This window comes from Schistocerca cancellata, chromosome 6 (assembly GCF_023864275.1).
Source record: "Schistocerca cancellata isolate TAMUIC-IGC-003103 chromosome 6, iqSchCanc2.1, whole genome shotgun sequence".
Taxonomy (NCBI): Eukaryota; Metazoa; Arthropoda; class Insecta; order Orthoptera; family Acrididae; genus Schistocerca; species Schistocerca cancellata.
In genome coordinates, this window is record NC_064631.1 from 381,610,732 (window position 1) to 381,631,390 (window position 20,659).

Below are 20,659 nucleotides of genomic sequence, written 5' to 3' on the forward strand. Positions count from 1 at the left end.
GGCATAAAGGGCATTCCTAGCCAAGAGAAGTCTACCAGTATCAAACATATGCCCGTTGGAAAACTGAAATAGAAGAGAATCGAAGAATTTGATAAGTGGTACTGCTGATGAATGTGGGAAATTAGGTTTACTGATAATTTACGGAATGAGGAGATACTGCGCAGAGTCGGAGAGAAAATGAATATGTGGAAAACACTGACAAAAAGAATGGAGAGAATGAAAGGACCTGTGTTACGACATCAGGAAATGACCTCCATGGTACTAGAGGGAACTGTAGAGGGCAAAAACTGTAGAGGAAGACGAGATTGGGATACACCCCGCGAATGACGTAGGTTGCAAGAGCTCTCTTCTGAGATGAAAAGCTTGGCGCAGGATAGGAATTTTTGGCGTGCCGCATTAAACCAGTCACAAGACTGATATGATCACGAGCCCAGAAGAGGCGCAACAGGCGATATCGGATATCGTGCTGTATGGAAAGCACTCACGTCGGCCGTCTGCTGCCATAGCCCATCATCGCCAAATTTTGCGGTCACTGTTATTACGGAGACATCCGTCGTATGTCCCGCATTTGTTTCTGTGGATATTTCACAGTGCTGCTTGTCCTTTAGAGCTGACAACCCTACGCAAAAGGCGCTGCTCTCGTTCGTTAAGTGAATTTTGCTATTCTCAGCATACTCTTGACACTGTGGATCTCGGAATATAGAATACCCTAACGATTTGCGAAATGGTGTGTCCCCTGTGTCTAGCTCCAACTACCATTCCACACAGAGAGTCTGTTAGTTCTGATCGTAAGGCCGTTATCACACCGCGAACCTTTTCACTTGTTCACTTGAGTACAAATGACACTGCACCGCATTTTTATAACTTGCGTACGAGATACTACCGCAATGTGTGCATGTTGCAATCCACATGACTTTTGTCATCTGAATGTAAGACAAGTAGCTACTGAAATCGGGGAGAACACTATAATACTGCTACATCGTAAACAGAATTAAGTATACTCGTTTAGAGCAATAGATAGACGACGAATGTAACGTCGTGTTGCTTGTTCAAACACACTCGTTGAGGAAAAGATGTGGTTTGTCGATTGTGTAACAACGAAGAATACAACGCACTATCGAAAAGGAGGAACTCTGCAGGAAATATCACCAGTTTTCCCGACAAAACCGATCAAATTTGTCACGTGTAGTCTGGTAAGTGAAAAAAATATAACCGGAGCGGTTACTTGAAGAAATTCGTGAAACATTACAATAAGCAGGCTGCACATACGGCCATGGTGTCAGCTTCCAATACGAGTGTGATTAAGTTTAGAAAAATTTTCAATGACGACTCAGATGTTTACTGCAGTTACGTAAGTGTGCACGAGTGCCGCAGCGGCTACAGGGTTGTTGCTGCCGGAGTGGGGAGGCTTGGCGGCCGCGCGGCGCAGCAGGGCCTGGCGCAGCGCGCGCGCACCGGACATATATAAGGGCGGCCGGACATGGCGCCGGCACTCGAAGCCGCAACGTCCAGCAAAGCCCAGACATGTGCTGCCGTATCGCCGTCGCCTCCTCTCTGCTGCTCGTTGCCGGCTTGGCCGTCGCCGAGATAGGTAAGTCTGCCGCCAGTACTTCAAATCGGCGCCATCGCAAACGCTCCAGCGGTTTCCCAAACTTGAAGCAAATTTCACTTTCGTAACGTGCTCTCGTTACTGTTGATTCCATTTTTCTGCACGTCATTTCGACGGCCGATGCAGTCGTCTGCTTAACGTGCTGCGAGTTGCGTTTTCTCTGCCTTTACTCTAACCAGACTTCGTGTTCAAGTTCTATTGCGATTTTAAAATTCAGAGTGACTCAGCCTTTGTGGCCGCAACACGGGCGTCTGTGTATCGATACATACACGTTGGCTTGAGCTAGGTGGATTCTAGTGAGTTTGCTTCAAAGCTTTCAACTCATTTCGATTCTTCTGCTAAGTTTGGCGTTCTATGTTAAGAAAACCCCTGGGCAGTCTTTTCCCATTTCTATGGACAAAGCCCTCACTCACCATAAATTGTTTTACTGAAGCAGTAGAAGTTCGTATACTTTTTGATTCTATGAACTGATTCAAAAAATATTTGCTTCCTCCAATCGCTCTGTTGCTTACAAAGTATGCTCAGATAAGTATTTGTTTCACGTGTTACCACTCACAAATATTTCAATAATATTCTTACTGTTCCTATACTGCAGCTGTATCTGCGTCACTATCCCTATTTAAATAAAAATATTTTTTATCCTAGGAGAGTGTTGCTATATCTGAAGACTCAGTATAATATTTTCCAGAAATGTTATGTGTAACGCGATGTATTGTACATCACATTAGGGCAGTTATATGGATAGTCAAGGAGAATTGTTTACAAATCTTGATAAGTAATGGGAGATATAAACATTTCGGAATAGATCTAGAGATGTTGTCAAAGCTGTACCTTTGGTCTGGAATGATCTACCATACTTGTTCCAGTTATATTCTGACATCAAAGTAATTTGTTTTGTTCCTTCTCTGGATCTTACCACACAACGATCGAAACTGAAATGTAGCTTCTTGCTTGTCACGAAGATAGCACAGGAAACAGCCAATATATATCGGAAAATTACGCCACTTATTGCAGCGGGACGACTTTGATGATTATATAGTACAAATTTTTTTTCAAAAAGAAAGAAAAGAAAAAAAAATACCGGTATAGTTGCAGCTTATCAGATTAACAACACTACAGCGTTTGTTTACTCGATTCTCCAGCTGATCTTCTGTGTGCAATTTTAATCATAACTGCTAAAACTAAAACCGGAACGCTACATTTTTTCATGCCACTTTTGGATGTTTTAAGTTCGGTTATGCCGTTCCAGTAGTGTATCACGACTCAGCTTCAACTGTGTCATGTAAGGTATGTTGCTCCCATAGTCCTAGGGAGACAGAACACCGTGAGCGCAGCTGACAGGTTGTCATGACTGCCAGAAAATTTATCGGAACGGCATATTGTGTATGAACTATTCTTGCCTTTCAGCGACACCTCTCGGCGTCAAGACATGTGCTGACGACCAGCCTAACGTCGTCGAATGTCGGCGGAAGGCTCTACAGGACGCAGTGCCACATCTGGCGACTGGTGAGTACTGGGAAGTACGTCTGTTAACGGTAAGGTCTACTCCGCGTGTAACAGAAACAAGCCCATCTTTTGAACGGAGACGAGTACAAGATTTTCACTACTGGGAACTATGCGAAACTTCTTTGATGTTTAATAATAGTGCTCAGTAGCTCACTTGTGCCATTCTTAGAACACGAAGTCGTATCTTGACGTCATTTGTACTTTGCAGGGCATCACAGACTGAATGCTCTTTAGCAGTTCTGATGTACTATCTCCGTCTGATATCTCAACATAACATGAACCCATGAATGTTATATCAGCTACATCATTACTTGATTAGTAATAATAATAAAGGCCGGCCGGGGTGGCCGTGCGGTACTGGCGCTGCAGTCCGGAACCGCGGGACTGTTACGGTCGCAGGTTCGAATCCTGCCTCGGGCATGGGTGTGTGTGATGCCCTTAGGTTGGTTAGGTTTAAGTAGTTCTACGTTCTAGGGGACTTATGACCTAAGATGTTGAGTCCCATAGTGCTCAGAGCCAGTTTTGAATAATAATAAAGGAATGCAGAATGCCTATAATTAACAATAGTTTGCCAAGCTATAACGCCTCTTACAGCTTTTTGCACTTGTTATAATTTGGTGAGAAGCACTTATGGACCCAGTGAGCTTACGCAATTAACTCAGATTACAACCGGTGAAAAAATTTGAATTGTTATAATGTTAATACAGACAATTCAACGCAGATAAATCACATAGAGGTAAAATACATATGACATTTGCCTCTATGTTAAGCAAGTGATTTCTGATGAAGCCTTGGTAATATGACAGAGGGCAGCATGTATCTAAGTGGGGGGAGGAGAGAAGGGGGATTGTGGGACGGGTCAGCTATTTACATCAACCGGAGACATCTTCACAGGAAAGAAAAGCAAAGCTCCGCTGCTCTGGTCGAAGACGGGCCAATCAGGGCCGGACGATCACCGTGTCATTCTCTGGTGGTATGAAGGAGTCTGGGGTGAGCACACCGCTTTCCCGGCCGTTGTCGGCTTTACAGACCTAGAAGCCGCTGCTTCTCATTCTCGTTGGCATCACGAGACTTAGTGACCCTGTTCCAGGCCTCCCGCCAACGCACAATCTCTGGCAGAAACGAGAATTGAACCCATGTCCTGTGTGGCAATTTTTTGTTGATGACACTGTGTTTACGTTTACAAACTCATCGAAGTTTAAACTTTTCTGTTTCATAATGAAATGTTTGCCGCTACCCATCATAGTTATTATCAGATATCTTTAATTCTTATATAAACATTAAAGCATTTGAAGTAAAATAACTATATATAGTTTCCAAGTGAGACGCTTACAAGAAAAGAACCAAGAGAATACGAAGGTGCTCGAAACGGCGACTTCGCTGTCAGATGCTACTTGCTTTAGAAATTTGTGTTATGAGCCTGAGTAGCCCCGCAAGTGTTAAGCTGGCTTAAAACGGTCGAACAATGAAGAAACGATTAATGTCCCCTACAGCATTACATAGGAACCATTTTGTAAATGTCTTTCGATCTTGTTACCTACTCTAAGACACCATTCATGAACTCTTAAGTAAAGGTAGAGCGTATACACTCCACGCAAAACAAGTTTATGTTGAAGGATAGCAAGCATAAGCAGGTAAACTTCATAACGTGAGTTTCAGTGTGAGATGAGCTGTCGCGTGTGAACGGCTGACATCTGTCCGCAGGCATTCCGCAGATGGGTGCCGCTCCCATCGACCCCATGGACGAGCTGCCACCGCTGACGTGGCAGACCAACTCCAGAGGGCTGGCCCTCAAGTTCCGCCTCGACAACGCCCGTTTCACCGGCCTGGGCCGCTCCGTCGTCGACAACCTGCAGTAAGTTTCGTTTTCTCCTCATCGTGTCGGCAGGCAACTGCTGTACCGCTGTTCCGTGAAACATGGATCACCACATGCGCCACGGTGTGGACTGCTGGCATTAACTCAGCTGGGTAGGTCGACTGAAATTGTCTCGGTCTCCTCTACAGTCACGCGCGCACCGGCAGACAACAAGATGCTTGGTTGACTCCAGAAACGCGTGGCAGTTCTCATTTCTTCCTTTTAGTCTCTGCGTTTTGCCCAGCAGCCGCGCTCACTTCTTTAGGAATTAAGTTTTTTCCAAAGTATTAACTCTCCTGAACGGAGGCCAGCGACATACATACCCCTGTTAACTACCACCTCCCCTCTCCCTCCCCCCCAATCCCATTATATCCATTGCTTGCGACGGTCAGGTTGTTCGCTGTTTTAAACCTAGTAAGAGGTGCAGCCAAAATTGTTGCTTACACATTTACATGGGAAAATACTTGGTCGGCTCTTTCTCTCTCATTTACACGCATTTAATTACTTAGCCACTCCTTTCGTAGTACGTATGGGTACTAGCTTGGAGTTAATGTCTTGTTGACAACAGACATTTTACATGAATATAAAAAGTGCAGGACTGCTTGCTGACAGTGTTCTGCAGTGCCTCGGAAAAAAGGTGTACCTTTTCAAAACCTCCCTAATCTAATATACTGTGTATGTGATTGTTGGAAGAAATTCATCTGCGTGTCAAAGTAGACGAAACACCATGTGTTATAGGACCAGACCAATCAGGTAGTAACGTGTTTTGTCAAACAATGATTTCCAAGTCACTGGATATCATTTTCCTAAGACGTTGTTCACTAAATAAAAGCTATTGATTAGGTTGATTTTATAAGCTTTCAGTATGTGAGGATGACTGAATATCTGAAAATAATAAATCGACTAATTCGGTGTGAAGCTTTTTATGATGATCCCTCTATGACCTCTAATTTCTGACTCTTAATGTTCATCCATTAGTTAGAACATTTCACGCCTCATGTTTGTGCCTCACGTCGCAAAAATCGATAACGCAACTTATCTTGTTCCGCGAATATCACATTTAGGTAGTAATCGGAACTTGCTGCGCTGTCTGTCATCTGTCTGTATCTCACTACCTACCCACCGATCTATTTATCTCTCGCTCGGATCCCGAGCTCTGTTATCCATCTGTATTTTGCGTCATTTAATTCGGCGGCATTGTGTTTCCAGGGTGGATAACGTCAACAACCGCATCCGCGTCGTTACCCACATTGACGGCGTCAACGCGTTAGAGGGCGCCTACGCCATGTCCGGAAAAGTCCTCGGCGTCCCTCTGGACGGCAGTGGTTCCTTCAAGGTTTCTATGCGTAAGTATAAATAACCACATAAACCAATAACAAAAGACGGGTCAAATTACTGTGGGTTATATATTCTAAATACGTAAGGAAAAAATAAAATAACAAATATTCTAAATCTCTTACTATTTTCATATGCCGATATCATGTCAGCCTAAGGCATAAGCTGGGATAGAGTAAAGGTGTAATTATCTGCGTGTATCAGTGTGTCTTATAGTATTAACGAATGTCATATCTTCATATAAAGGTCAGTAAGTTATAACATTTTCGCGAATAAAAGTAAGCGGAAATTAGCATAGACCATTCTTTCAACAGCGACGCATATCACTGACACACAACGTTCAGACGGTAGGTAACATTTAGCTGAAATATTTGACAATTAAGATCAAATGTTGCTGCACATATCAACTTTATCAGTGAAAACATTAGCACGTGGTAGTCAGTATTAAATATCCTGAGAACGTACTGAATGCTAGTGTAGTGTAGTGAAAGAAACATATTAACGAAGTAGCTATGTAAGGAGAACAAAATAAAATGTATAGTGATGGCTAAGGGCTTTTAAAATTTGAAGGACCAATGACTAATTGGTAGATGATGTAGGAATATTGCCTTTTTCGTCTGAGAAGTGTGGTGTGCGATTCAGTTGTGGACAGAGTTTAAAAAACAAGTGGGCCGACTGTATTGGCTATCAAGTTTATAGTAAGGATGTTAGAATTTCTATTTCGGCTTACTGTGTTGATGTATGTAGAACGAACCATGCTAACTGGATACTAACAGAGCCCTGGTCGTCACATTTCAGGCGGAGGCAACGCGGACGTGACGTACGCTGGACACCTCGAGACTGCTGACGGGGATCAGTCATACCTCAAGGTGGACTCTGTCAGCGTCAAGCTCGACTTGGGCCAAAGCCAGTATGAACTCACTGGTCTCTTCGGGGACTACAAGCCTCTAGGTAGGTTATTAGCGGAAAACTTGCACACATTGTTTTATTGAATACTTTACCTTGCTATCATCATCATCATCATCGTTATCGAGAATTTGACTTCAGATGCTGTACAAAGACCCGACCATAGTTCTGCAAGCGTTAAGCCCTTCATTTCTATTTATCCTATCTATTTATATGCACGTTGTGTAATCTCATCTGCACACTTTACATTGTCAAGGTACCGATCTTTCCTTATTTCCTGGATTACAGCAAACGAATTACTTGATCTAATTATTACCTGTTCCACTGGAAGTATGTCCCGTCCACGTCCGTTTCAATTTCATTTCATTTCATTCAGTCTTGTCTCCCACGTGTCACCTCATACATCTGTTCTATTCCTGTCGATCATGTAGATCTCTTACTCGCTTGACAGCTCTGTTTTAGATTGTGTGTCTAAACCTTAAATTGATCATAACAAAACCAAACCATTTACCATAGCGAGCATTACCAAGATGAGGGGGATACTTCATGCCCATCCTCTTCAAAAGAACAAGAAATTTTTAAAAAAGTTGTAAACTGTCGTTGAATTGGTTACAAATAGGCGACCGAGAGCAATCAAATCGCAATTTCGTGTTTGGTTGCCTTGCTCCAGCTACCTGTACAACCAACTTGTATGCATCTGAGGCCAGTATATCACAAGCATTCATTGCAATCTTCAACGCATCCGAATAGATATGAAAAGTGGACTGTGCGCGTTGCTGGAAAATTGTGTGCTCGTAAATCAGTAAAAAGTCACATATGTACGGCGAGTGTCTCAGCTTGAACCAAAGATACCGTCCAAAGAAATTACAATCGAAATTTACGATCATCATTTCTCAAACTTCTTGCACACCTCTGGCATAAACATCTAAACAGCTCTGAAATACGCTGACTCAGTTGGTCTATCCATTAGCCCTATATCAACCATGACTAAAATTAAATATGGAATGTAAAAGCTGGTTGGGAAATCCCACGGTGTGGATTCAGTTGCCTGACGGAAAATGTCTTCTTCGCCCTCGCACATTGGTCCCTTTCCTTACGGATGTGTGAGAGCTGTAGAATGTGCATTCGTGAAGAGTATGTGAGTGTAATGGATGACTGTATAGCTTACTGTTACGTTCCTGTTTCATGTTGACGATGATAATGGCGCGGAGGAGGAGGAAACTGAGGGGGAAGCCCAGTGGCGACACACAGCCCCCTCCTCTCGAATAGCACTAAGGGGCCGCCGCGTTTAACGTCCACATCTGATGGACTAAGCACCGTCAACAGTATCTTATGCCCTCACTTCATTAGAAATTGCGGAGAGGTTTGGAAAAAAAATCCAGGACACTGACGGAAAGACTGGTGATCAGGAACTTTAGGCCACCATCTCTCGTCCCCTCGCCGGCCAAATACATGGCACTGAAAATTTCATCGACCGTCAGGACTGGAACCAGGTTAAATCCTAATCGAGTGCCACAGCACAGGTGTCCTTCAGCGATCTGGGCTACTACAGCAGGTTCTACCAAGCTAATGTGAGAAGACAGTAGTAAAAAATGGATGTCACCGTGAAGTCAGTTAATCCAGTGGAATGAATGCTTAGCCCGCATCTCGTGGTCGTGCGGTAGCGTTCTCGCTTCCCACGCCCGGGCTCCCGGGTTCGATTTCCGGCGGTGTCAGGGATTTTCTCTGCCTCGTGATGGCTGGGTGTTGTGTGCTGTCCTTAGGTTAGTTAGGTTTAAGTAGTTCTAAGTTCTAGGGGACTTATGACCACAGCAGTTGAGTCCCATAGTGCTCAGAGCCATTTTTGAATGAATGCTTCACATCTGCGGTGAGACTTGTATTCATGATGTGAACAAACTTAGATTTTCTAGTGTCCACAAGTCACTTCAGAGGAATTCTGAGATTGTTCCTTTCAATAAGTAACGGATACTTACCTACCCCATTCTTCTACGCCTCTGACGAAGGCGCGTCAGTGATAAGTTACATTCTAATCTTAATTTGTTTGCTTCTTCCCCATGTATGTATGCGTTGAAAACTCATTGAAGTACGGTATCATTACAGTTTTCAAATCAAACTTTCTCATTTCCAGTTTCTGCCAAAAGATCAATTTCAGACTGTCATTTCTCTGTTTGCAGTGAACGCCGGAAATGAGTTCATAAACAGCGTCGCCACGAAGGTTGTCCAACCCGAACTCCTGCCGACGTTGGAGAAATGGTTGGCCGAAGTATACCGCCAGCGTGCACAAGCCGTCTTCAGTACTGTACCCTACGACCAGCTCTTCCCTATGAGGTCCGTTTAGAGCGATTCCTTCAGCGCGGTCTAACCACAACATGCCTGATCTTTCAATTATTGCAAAACTTTCTATTTATGTCATGGAAGCTATATTTCCGTCACTAATGAAACGAGGCGTCCTGTATGTCCGCAGTTGTTTGAATGCATAAAACAGGCTATTTGTTTAAGATTGCTACTATCAGCGCACGTGAGATCCGTATCTACCCGAAGACTGCAGTGGCACCAATGCACACATTTCATTCGTTCCTAAGGCTCGCGCTTCTTATATTAAAGTACCAACGTAGACATTTCTCTCCCTGTAAGATAATCTAGTTAGTAATTAGTTACACACACCAGGACATTTCGGTCAAATACAAATTAAAGTGCTGAACGAGGTAGAGCAATATTCAAGACATTAAACTCTCTATGGTGTTCAAACTATCGTCTGTCCATCCAAATTTGGTTTTTCTGTAGTTTTCCTAAATCATTTAAAGTACATACTGGGAGGGATTCATCGACGAGGCCACAGACAAGTTCTTCCTCACCCTTCTCAATTTCAGCAACTAATCTATGTAACTACGTTTGTGTGTACTGGCCATAATAAACAAGAACCCTAAGGCGGGCATTGTATAACAAACCAATATCAGTTATGCTTTCGTTGAATTCGGCCCAGAAACTTTAATGGGTATGGCGCTTGTATAGACATTCCACACAATCGATGAAGGTGTCTGATTTTTTTGGTGCTTCACTGTGTTTAGCTCCATCGAATTAGGTGTTTTTCATGCTGTTTTACATAAGAGCAGAATCTATAGATATCAAAGTTTATAACAAATCTCTCATGTTGGGTACAAGGTGGTCAGTATTGATCAAAGCGCTCTAGTGTTTCAAATGGTAAATTACGAACAGTGACAGAAAATGTTTCAGTTTTCGGAAATCTTAGTTTCTGTCGTTTTACATCTACAGGATTTTCTATTCTCGAGCTGTCAGTAATTATATCAAACTTTGTGCAGTCTCTTTATAGCCGACAAACACATCGATAGCCGACAAAGCCCTGTCTTCGAGTACATACTGGAATCAAAGGCGCTGATGATTTACAGAGTGCAAATTTCTTTTACGAACACAGAGAACACTCTCGAAGCACGTTCTTATTTCAAAGTAAGCACGACAGTATTTTGAATATATACTTACTACCAATTAACAGTATATTTGTATTAAAAAAGACATTCTGGGTAGGACCAGTTTGTCGAAGAATCAGTAACGACTGTTATATTAATTCTAGTGTCAATTAATGATATAACTGTGTGTATGTTTTGAAATATTTTAATTTTGTGAAATAATCTGTCGTATGTAATAAAAAGATCTGAGACTATTTTGATTTCTGTCTTGTCAGTCAGTTTTTCCCAAGAATGGAAATTACAGTGTTTATTTCCAAGAGTCGCTATCTCTTAGGATGTCATCTAATATATAAAAAAAGACGAATACCACTTCATATGGTTTGCTTAACGTGCCCGAGGTCACACTCGGGTAACGCAGGGACGAACCAACGTGTAGGTAATCTCAACTGTCCGAATCATAAACATGTTCATATGTTGCTCTCCAGCATCAAATGATTTGAATGGTACGAAATTATTCTTAATAATTCCATAATTTCGTATGACACCATAACGATATCACATAACGGGTAACAGTTATTAGCTGTGGTGGTTTTGTTAGCTTTGTCACTTAAACTAATGAAATATTAGTGTGCTTACATCTGATGACAGAACACAGACGGTTCCATATCAAGACGTTATCAAATCTATGGTCTGATAAGTTTGTCAGCTCTAACTTTTATGCATCGTACATCATGTGTTTCTCGAAGGCGGGTTGAGATGTTTACTTTTCTTCCAGTGTCGAATATGCGCAAAACATTCCCTTTGTAGTATTCAGCAGCTTTCGCACTTTGCTTGGTGCACCAGCCGACAACAACGAGGTCGAGGTGGTTGGGTACATTAAACTAGAAACTTTCACTATTCGCAAGGGCGGTAAAGCTCAGACTAGTTTTACGCTCGCTGCTGGAGATGAATGTCAAGTGCTCCATATAGGCATCGTAATTACGCGAATCATTTCAGGAGATTCAGAAGAATACACGCTACCCTATAATACCTTCGTGAAGTATGTACATTGGAAATACTACTGATCTAATGTATTGGGATGCGTATAATTAGTTATGGGCAAATTGCTACAGTCGTATTCAAGATGAATATGGTTTCAATCACCACTTTGTCGCCTTTATTATTATTGTTTTTGTAACTTTACTTAGTTATTTTCGCGCTAGCCCAGGTGATTTCGTATATAGGACTTCGTTACTTCTTTCAGTCGCCCTTCTCATCCTGAGGCAGTACGCCATCTCTAATAAGCTCGATATCGATGAAGTCGCAAACCATAACATTTTATGTTCCCTGTCCGATAATACACACCATTGAGAAAAATGGGAAGGGGCTACATTGAACAGATAGATTAAAACAGTGTGTCGGACAGGGACTCTATCGCAAAGTTTTGTCGTGGAAAACGTTCTTGATTCTTGTGAGCAGATATCACATCATGGCTGAGATAGCAATGCCTCTCTCCTTCAGATTTGGACCAGGTTCCCAGATTTCTTTGCTGGTATCAAACGTTTGCTGCTTGAAACACGTACGTTTGAAATATGATAGAAATTTCGTAACTGGTAGTAGCCTGAAACACAACTGTTAGAATGGGAATCGCACGTGAACGTGTATTTTATGCCGTCGCTTATGAACTTTGCCCTGTACTAAACTTTTCTGACTACGAGAATGTTAATTTAATGTTGGCGGGAGAATGTAAACTGTCAATAACTTTAAAAGAAACAATCACTGTATGAATTTACGCAACACAAAAACTGAATCTGTGGCCACTATTCATTTGAAATTGGCTCTGGTAATATAACAAAACTTGTTCAGTTTGAAAGTATAATGGTCCCTACGCTTAGTGAATGCTATCTTTGAAATAATAGAATTTGCTACCTTTAGCTACACTATGGTAATGCTCTTCGCGTTGCTCTGTGTTAGTACTTTAAATTCTACCGTTAGCAACAACTACTGTACATGGCTTGTCCTTAGCATACAATTTAATTAAACCGAATATGACTGGGACAATAACTTCTTGAGGAAAATAGTTAACCAACATGACATCGATCTGGGAACTGGTACTGAATAGGGGTAAGTAGCAATGTAGCGCTAACTTTAAAACTTGTATGTTGACTCTTTGAAAATGAATAATGCTCACAGTTAACACATTAAATAAACTGATTATACATTATCAATTAGCTCTACAAAAGAATCGGATGTCAGTGCTATACCTTGTCTCAATCATCATTTATGAATACACTCATTGCATTGATAACAATACCACTTTCTTTACCTTAATTTTTTCCAACTTCTGTTGCGATTCCTTTCAGTTACCAAACATCATAGTATTTTGCAAATAAAAATATCATTACTGCCCGTGGCGAGTATGTATATATTCAGCACACATCAGATACAACACGTCTTTACACTTGAGAGACCTCCATACATCGCTCGATCTAAAGTTACTCTGACACCTTACCCATAGCACCTCGAATCAGCAATCGCTGTTGAGCAGCGACGCTATTACACATCGATACTACATCTGACCGTCTATCGTTCAATACAATATTTTTATACAAATCTTGAATTAATGTACCCTGTGTATATACGTTTCATAACCCTGCTGCCTCCTCATGAAGAATTTGCAGGATTCTTACGGCAATTGGCTGTAATTCTTAACATCAGATGAGTATAGGCTGATAAAAGTTTGGGAATGTAGCATACAAGAGGTAATTAATAAAGGAATACAAATATTTGTGAGCATCTGGCTCTTTTAATAGCATAAAAGTATGATGGTTCATTTGTGAAGTATTTTCTTTAACAATCTAACATCTGTAGTTAGGTGGTGGTAAGTTCCTTAGCGACCAAACTGCTGAGGTCATCGGTCAAATAGGAATCGTGAATGTACAAATAGTCAGGTATGATAGTGCTCATATTTAAAATGTAGCCTAAAATCTAAGATAAATACAATACGTAGTATGAGCAACTCGATCTTTACAAAGTACATTGGAATCAAAAGAGCCTGAGTTATACAGTACAGAATTATAGAAAAACATTACTATTTACAAATTTGTTAAGATATGTAGTGCTCATATGCACTAGTTTGTGAGATCAAGCGTCCATTTATAACTTTCATTCCATAGTTATGACTAATCGTAGACAGTGTTACATAAAACATAGTGCAGCTATATTATGAGTACAAAATATAAAGTAAAGAGTGAAAAAGTTAAGGCCAATGGTATGGTTGACGTAAAGTTACAGTCTAGATGGTCTGGAACTCGAGATTCCATAGACATTAGTTCATATTTCTTCATCAGATAATTGTATGTTTAAGTAATGTTATCCTCAAAAATTTTTTAAACATCACTAGGAATGTCAAAGTAATGAGATTTGGCATTTAGGACATTAGCGGTAGCGGCAGGTATAGAACCCAATAACAACTCAGCTAATTGTAAATTATGTGCTGCCTAGTACAGTCCTGACCACAATGAATGTTGTCATACAGCTGTATCGTTTGTAGTACACTCCTGGAAATGGAAAAAAGAACACATTGACACCGGTGTGTCAGACCCACCATACTTGCTCCGGACACTGCGAGAGGGCTGTACAAGCAATGATCACACGCACGGCACAGCGGACACACCAGGAACCGCGGTGTTGGCCGTCGAATGGCGCTAGCTGCGCAGCATTTGTGCACCGCCGCCGTCAGTGTCAGCCAGTTTGCCGTGGCATACGGAGCTCCATCGCAGTCTTTAACACTGGTAGCATGCCGCGACAGCGTGGACGTGAACCGTATGTGCAGTTGACCGACTTTGAGCGAGGGCGTATAGTGGGCATGCGGGAGGCTGGGTGGACGTACCGCCGAATTGCTCAACACGTGGGGCGTGAGGTCTCCACAGTACATCGATGTTGTCGCCAGTGGTCGGCGGAAGGTGCACGTGCCCGTCGACCTGGGACCGGACCGCAGCGACGCACGGATGCACGCCAAGACCGTAGGATCCTACGCAGTGCCGTAGGGGACCGTACCGCCACTTCCCAGCAAATTAGGGACACTGTTGCTCCTGGGGTATCGGCGAGGACCATTCGCAACCGTCTCCATGAAGCTGGGCTACGGTCCCGCACACCGTTAGGCCGTCTTCCGCTCACGCCCCAACATCGTGCAGCCCGCCTCCAGTGGTGTCGCGACAGGCGTGAATGGAGGGACGAATGGAGACGTGTCGTCTTCAGCGATGAGAGTCGCTTCTGCCTTGGTGCCAATGATGGTCGTATGCGTGTTTGGCGCCGTGCAGGTGAGCGCCACAATCAGGACTGCATACGACCGAGGCACACAGGGCCAACAACCGGCAGCATGGTGTGGGGAGCGATCTCCTACACTGGCCGTACACCACTGGTGATCGTCGAGGGGACACTGAATAGTGCACGGTACATCCAAACCGTCATCGAACCCATCGTTCTACCATTCCTAGACCGGCAAGGGAACTTACTGTTCCAACAGGACAATGCACGTCCGCATGTATCCCGTGCCACCCAACGTGCTCTAGAAGGTGTAAGTCAACTACCCTGGCCAGCAAGATCTCCGGATCTGTCCCCCATTGAGCATGTTTGGGACTGGATGAAGCGTCGTCTCACGCGGTCTGCACGTCCAGCACGAACGCTGGTCCAACTGAGGCGCCAGGTGGAAATGGCATGGCAAGCCGTTCCACAGGACTACATCCAGCATCTCTACGATCGTCTCCATGGGAGAATAGCAGCCTGCATTGCTGCGAAAGGTGGATATACACTGTACTAGTGCCGACATTGTGCATGCTCTGTGGCCTGTGTCTATGTGCCTGTGGTTCTGTCAGTGTGATCATGTGATGTATCTGACCCCAGGAATGTGTCAATAAAGTTTCCCCTTCCTGGGACAATGAATTCACGGTGTTTTATTTCAATTTCCAGGAGTGTATATTATCGTCGACATCAGTAAGCTTGCATAGAATTATATCGTTGCAGACAAGTAAGGGACTGTATGTTTCATGACCATCCCAGTGAATAAGGTAGAGGTCAATAGCGTAAAGAGACTGTGAAGTACGACAGTGGTGGATATCAGCTCAAAATCCTAAACTTACGTAGGTAAAAACTGCATTATTTATGACAGCGACATCAATATATAAGTTAGATATTGTCTTCATAGTTCATTATCTAACAATATAGTACAAAGAGTATGTTTTACACTCGTAGCTTTCTAGTAGGAAACTAGTGATAAATACGTTTACTGGTAGTGGCTGTCTGCAGAACAGTAGTGGTTATATATAGAATAACAGTGGCTGCGCCAGTAAGCAGACTTGAAAACTTAATGTATACAGGCAATAGTTATAGAAAATAGAGCATGAAGATCGACAGTAATAAATGACAAAATACGTAGTTCACAATTAATCGGTCTTAAGCTGTCAGAATTCATATTAAGATCAGTATAGTAGAAAATCTCTGTAGTACATGAGATTTGAAAATTGTATTTTTGCAGATATTGACTACACATAAGTAGCATACCTCATGTAGCGAAGTGAAAGTGAAAGAAAATAAGAGCAGATTTAAGGAATGTGTATAAGTGTTGGGGAAATTGGGAATAAGGCAAAGGAAAGTGTACTTTCGCTGTAAAAGAAAATCATTACCGTCCATAGTCGTCAAATTGATCAGTCAAAATAAAGCAAGGTAAAAAGTGATCATAAGACTATTCTAAGCATAGACATGAAAACGTTAAAGAAATAAGAATAACTTAACAACTAGTAGCATATACGTAGTATAAGCATAGCTTGCAACGCATAGACAAGAAAAGAAATGGATGTTGAGAAATGGCTCGTTGTACCTGTAAAGCATGAGGAAATTATTATGCTGGAATTGTTAATGGCATAGTTAATGCAAACAAAAGTAATATCAGGAGGTACTAAATGTCAGTGTACATATAATGTGGAAGCATCATTAGTTCAGAAAAATGCAGTATATCAAGCGGAACATGCATGACTACTCTACCATTCAAAAGCAAATCTTTCCTTTGTAATACAGGGAGTGATGTATATGTGTACCCAGTAATGTCACGTTCTTCTACAATAGTTAAAAAATAATATTTGTATTTCCATTAATCCATTATTGTGTTTTCATTTACTTCAAATTATCATAAAATATTTCTCGTTACAACAGTGTGACCTCTGTGTCATCACTTTTCTTTACATTATTATTTACATATAATCTTTATTATCTTTAGTATAACATCGTTTTGTCTTCATTATTATCACTTCATAAAATATTGCCACAATCAAATTGAAACTTTTATGTAGCAAACATAAAAAAATCATTAATTTATGTCATTTTTGGCATTGCTATAATACTCATGTAGCACGCTAAAAAGAATTGATTAGTGACAGCATGTAAATGGATTTGAAGTATACCGATGTTTCCCTTAAGTTTACACTTTATTTTCAACTATAAAACCTGCATGATAAAAAATATTGGTATATGTCGAAGGATAAGTGAAACATGAACGTTTGGAATATGACTGAAATTACGTAACTGTCAGTGGTCTGAAAAAGAACTGTTACACAAAGTATGGCTTGTGAACATGTATTTTATCTCGTAGCTTATGCGCTTTTCCCTATACTCGACTTTTCTGACTGCGAGAATACAACTTTAATTTAGGTGCGAGAATATATCTGTCTATAACTTAAAACCAAACCAAAACTGGATGTCTTCTCCGAAAATGACCTTGAGGGTATAATTAGAGAATGAAATCTTGAGGGTAACATCTTAGATTTCCTGGCAACAAATAGACCTGAACTTATCAAACAGTTAACGCAGAGGAAGGTATCAGTGATCATAAGGCTGTGACAGCATCTATGACGACGGGTCCTACAAGGAATGTTAATAAAGGTAGGAATATACACTCCTGGAAATGGAAAAAAGAACACATTGACACCGGTGTGTCAGACCCACCATACTTGCTCCGAATACTGCGAGAGGGCTGTACAAGCAATGATCACACGCACGGCACAGCGGACACACCAGGAACCGCGGTGTTGGCCGTCGAATGGCGCTAGCTGCGCAGCATTTGTGCACCGCCGCCGTCAGTGTCAGCCAGTTTGCCGTGGCATACGGAGCTCCATCGCAGTCTTTAACACTGGTAGCATGCCGCGACAGCGTGGACGTGAACCGTATGTGCAGTTGACGGACTTTGAGCGAGGGCGTATAGTGAGCATGCGGGAGGCCGGGTGGACGTACCGCCGAATTGCTCAACACGTGGGGCGTGAGGTCTCCACAGTACATCGATGTTGTCGCCAGTGGTCGGCGGAAGGTGCACGTGCCCGTCGACCTGGGACCGGACCGCAGCGACGCACGGATGCACGCCAAGACCGTAGGATCCTACGCAGTGCCGTAGGGGACCGCACCGCCACTTCCCAGCAAATTAGGAACACTGTTGCTCCTGGGGTATCGGCGAGGACCATTCGCAACCGTCTCCATGAAGCTGGGCTACGGTCCCGCACACCGTTAGGCCGTCTTCCGCTCACGCCCCAACATCGTGCAGCCCGCCTCCAGTGGTGTCGCGACAGGCGTGAATGGAGGGACGAATGGAGACGTGTCGTCTTCAGCGATGAGAGTCACTTCTGCCTTGGTGCCAATGATGGTCGTATGCGTGTTTGGCGCCGTGCAGCTGAGCGCCACAATCAGGACTGCATACGACCGAGGCACACAGGACCAACACCCGGCATCATGGTGTGGGGAGCGATCTCCTACACTGGCCGTACACCACTGGTGATCGTCGAGGGGACACTGAATAGTGCACGGTACATCCAAACCGTCATCGAACCCATCGTTCTACCATTCCTAGACCGGCAAGGGAACTTGCTGTACCAACAGGACAATGCACGTCCGCATGTATCCCGTACCACCCAACGTACTCTAGAAGGTGCAAGTCAACTACCCTGGCCAGCAAGATCTCCGGATCTGTCCCCCATTGAGCATGTTTGGGACTGGATGAAGCGTCGTCTCACGCGGTCTGCACGTCCAGCACGAACGCTGGTCCAACTGAGGCGCCAGGTGGAAATGGCATGGCAAGCCGTTCCACAGGACTACATCCAGCATCTCTACGATCGTCTCCATGGGAGAATAGCAGCCTGCATTGCTGCGAAAGGTGGATATACACTGTACTAGTGCCGACATTGTGCATGCTCTGTTGCCTGTGTCTATGTGCCTGTGGTTCTGTCAGTGTGATCATGTGATGTATCTGACCCCAGTAATGTGTCAATAAAGTTTCCCCTTCCTGGGACAATGAATTCAAGATGTTCTTATTTCAATTTCCAGGAGTGTCTATTTGCTCAGCAAGGGTGACAGGATACATATTTCAGAATGTATCAGCAATCAGAATCAAAAATTAGGCGATGAAGACGAAGATGTGGAGAACAAATGGAAAGAATTCAAAGGCATCGTTCAATATGCCCTAGACACACATGGTTTAACAGCCGTGTTAGAAAAGCGATACGTAAACAACGAGCACTTACTTCATCTCAGATTCAAGAGACGTAAACACCTAGCTGACGAACAAACGACGATCGAAGCGAAAATGAGCGTAAGGAGACCAACGAGAAAATAGTTCAATCATTTTGAAAATAAGACGTTTCAACCGACCTGAGTAAAAACCCTATGAGATTTTGGTCTTACGTAAATTCAGTAAGTGGGTCAAAATCACTTATTCATTCTCTCAGCGACCACTCCGTCACCGAAACGGAAGATAACGGAGAGAATGCCGAAATACTGAATTCGGTCTCCCAAAGCTGTTTCACCGCAGAAGATGATAACACTCTTCCTCCTTTTAATTCTCTTGCTCACATCAAAATGTCAGATATTGAGATAAGCTATCGCGGAATTGAAAAGCAGCTACAATCGCTTAGTACTGGAAAGGCTTCAGGACCATATATGACGGCTATAAGATTTTGCGAGTGGACTTGCTCCCCTTCTAGCAGAAATATATCGTAGATCGCTTGGGCAACGAGAGGTACCTCGACTCGAAAAAAGCGCAGGTCGTTCCTGTTTTTAAGAAAGGCCGTAAGACAGATGCACATAATTATAGACCTATATAGTTGACGTAAGTCTGTAGTAGAATTGTGGAACACGTTTTAAGCTAGAGAATTACGACGTTCTAGGAAAATGAACATCTCTCCTTTAAAAATCAACATGGAGTCCGCAAAAAGAGATCTGCGAAACTCATGTCGCTCTGTTCCTCCATGAGATCCACAGTGTAGTGGACAATGGCACTCAGGTTGATGCCGTGTTCCTTTATTTCAGTAAGGCATTTCACACGGACCCGCATTGACATTTAATGAAAAAAATACGAGGTTGTGGAGTGACGGAAAAAACCTGCGATTGTCGCTCTTAACGGAACTAAATCGACAGATGTAAAGGTAGTATCCCGAGTACCACAGGGAAGTGTGATGGGACCGTTGCTGTTTACAATATGTATAAATGATCTAGTAGAAGGCAACGGATGCTTTAAGATTATTCGCAGAAGATGCAGTGGTCTAAACCAAAGCAGCAACACCAGAAGATAGTAAGAATTTGCAGAACGACCTGCAGAGAACTGATGAATGGTGCAGAATCTGGCAGCTGACCCTCAGCGTAAATGAATGCAACATATTGCGCATACATAGGAAAAAGAAATCAATTACTGTACAGCTACATTATTGTAGACAAACAGCTGCAGACAGTTTCTGCCTTAAAATACCTAGGCGTAACTATCGAGAGCGACCTTAATTGGAATGACCATATAGAACAGATAGTGGGAAAAGCAGACGCTAGATTCAGATTCATTGGCAAAATCTTAAGGAAATGTAACTCATCCGCCAAAGAAGGGGTTTATAAGGCGCTTGTTCGCCAGATTCTTGAGTATTGTTCATCTATCTGGGATCCCTATCGGGTAGGAATGATAAAAGAGATAGAGAAGATCCAACGAAGAGCGTCGCGTTTCGTACCGAGATCCTTTAGCTG

At 42.9% G+C, this 20,659-nt stretch overlaps 1 protein-coding gene across 1 annotated transcript; it reads left to right on the forward strand.

Moving 5' to 3' along the window:
• Positions 1 to 1,474: 1,474 nt before the first annotated feature.
• Positions 1,475 to 10,890, forward strand: LOC126088550 (putative beta-carotene-binding protein). The gene is made up of 6 exons (XM_049906729.1): positions 1,475 to 1,591; positions 3,017 to 3,115; positions 4,820 to 4,970; positions 6,180 to 6,316; positions 7,104 to 7,256; positions 9,386 to 10,890. The coding sequence occupies exons 1-6, from the start codon at positions 1,525 to 1,527 to the stop codon at positions 9,547 to 9,549; spliced, it is 771 nt and encodes a 256-aa protein (XP_049762686.1). The 5' UTR covers positions 1,475 to 1,524; the 3' UTR covers positions 9,550 to 10,890.
• The last annotated feature ends 9,769 nt before the right edge of the window (positions 10,891 to 20,659 follow it).

Bases quoted from the DNA above. Each gene is read 5' to 3' on its own strand.
- LOC126088550 (XM_049906729.1), top strand. From the start codon at position 1,525: ATGTGCTGCCGTATCGCCGTCGCCTCCTCTCTGCTGCTCGTTGCCGGC. The intron at 1,592-3,016 runs GTAAGTCTGCCG...CTTGCCTTTCAG, and splicing joins CTTGGCCGTCGCCGAGATAG to CGACACCTCTCGGCGTCAAG. The intron at 3,116-4,819 runs GTGAGTACTGGG...ATCTGTCCGCAG, and splicing joins AGTGCCACATCTGGCGACTG to GCATTCCGCAGATGGGTGCC.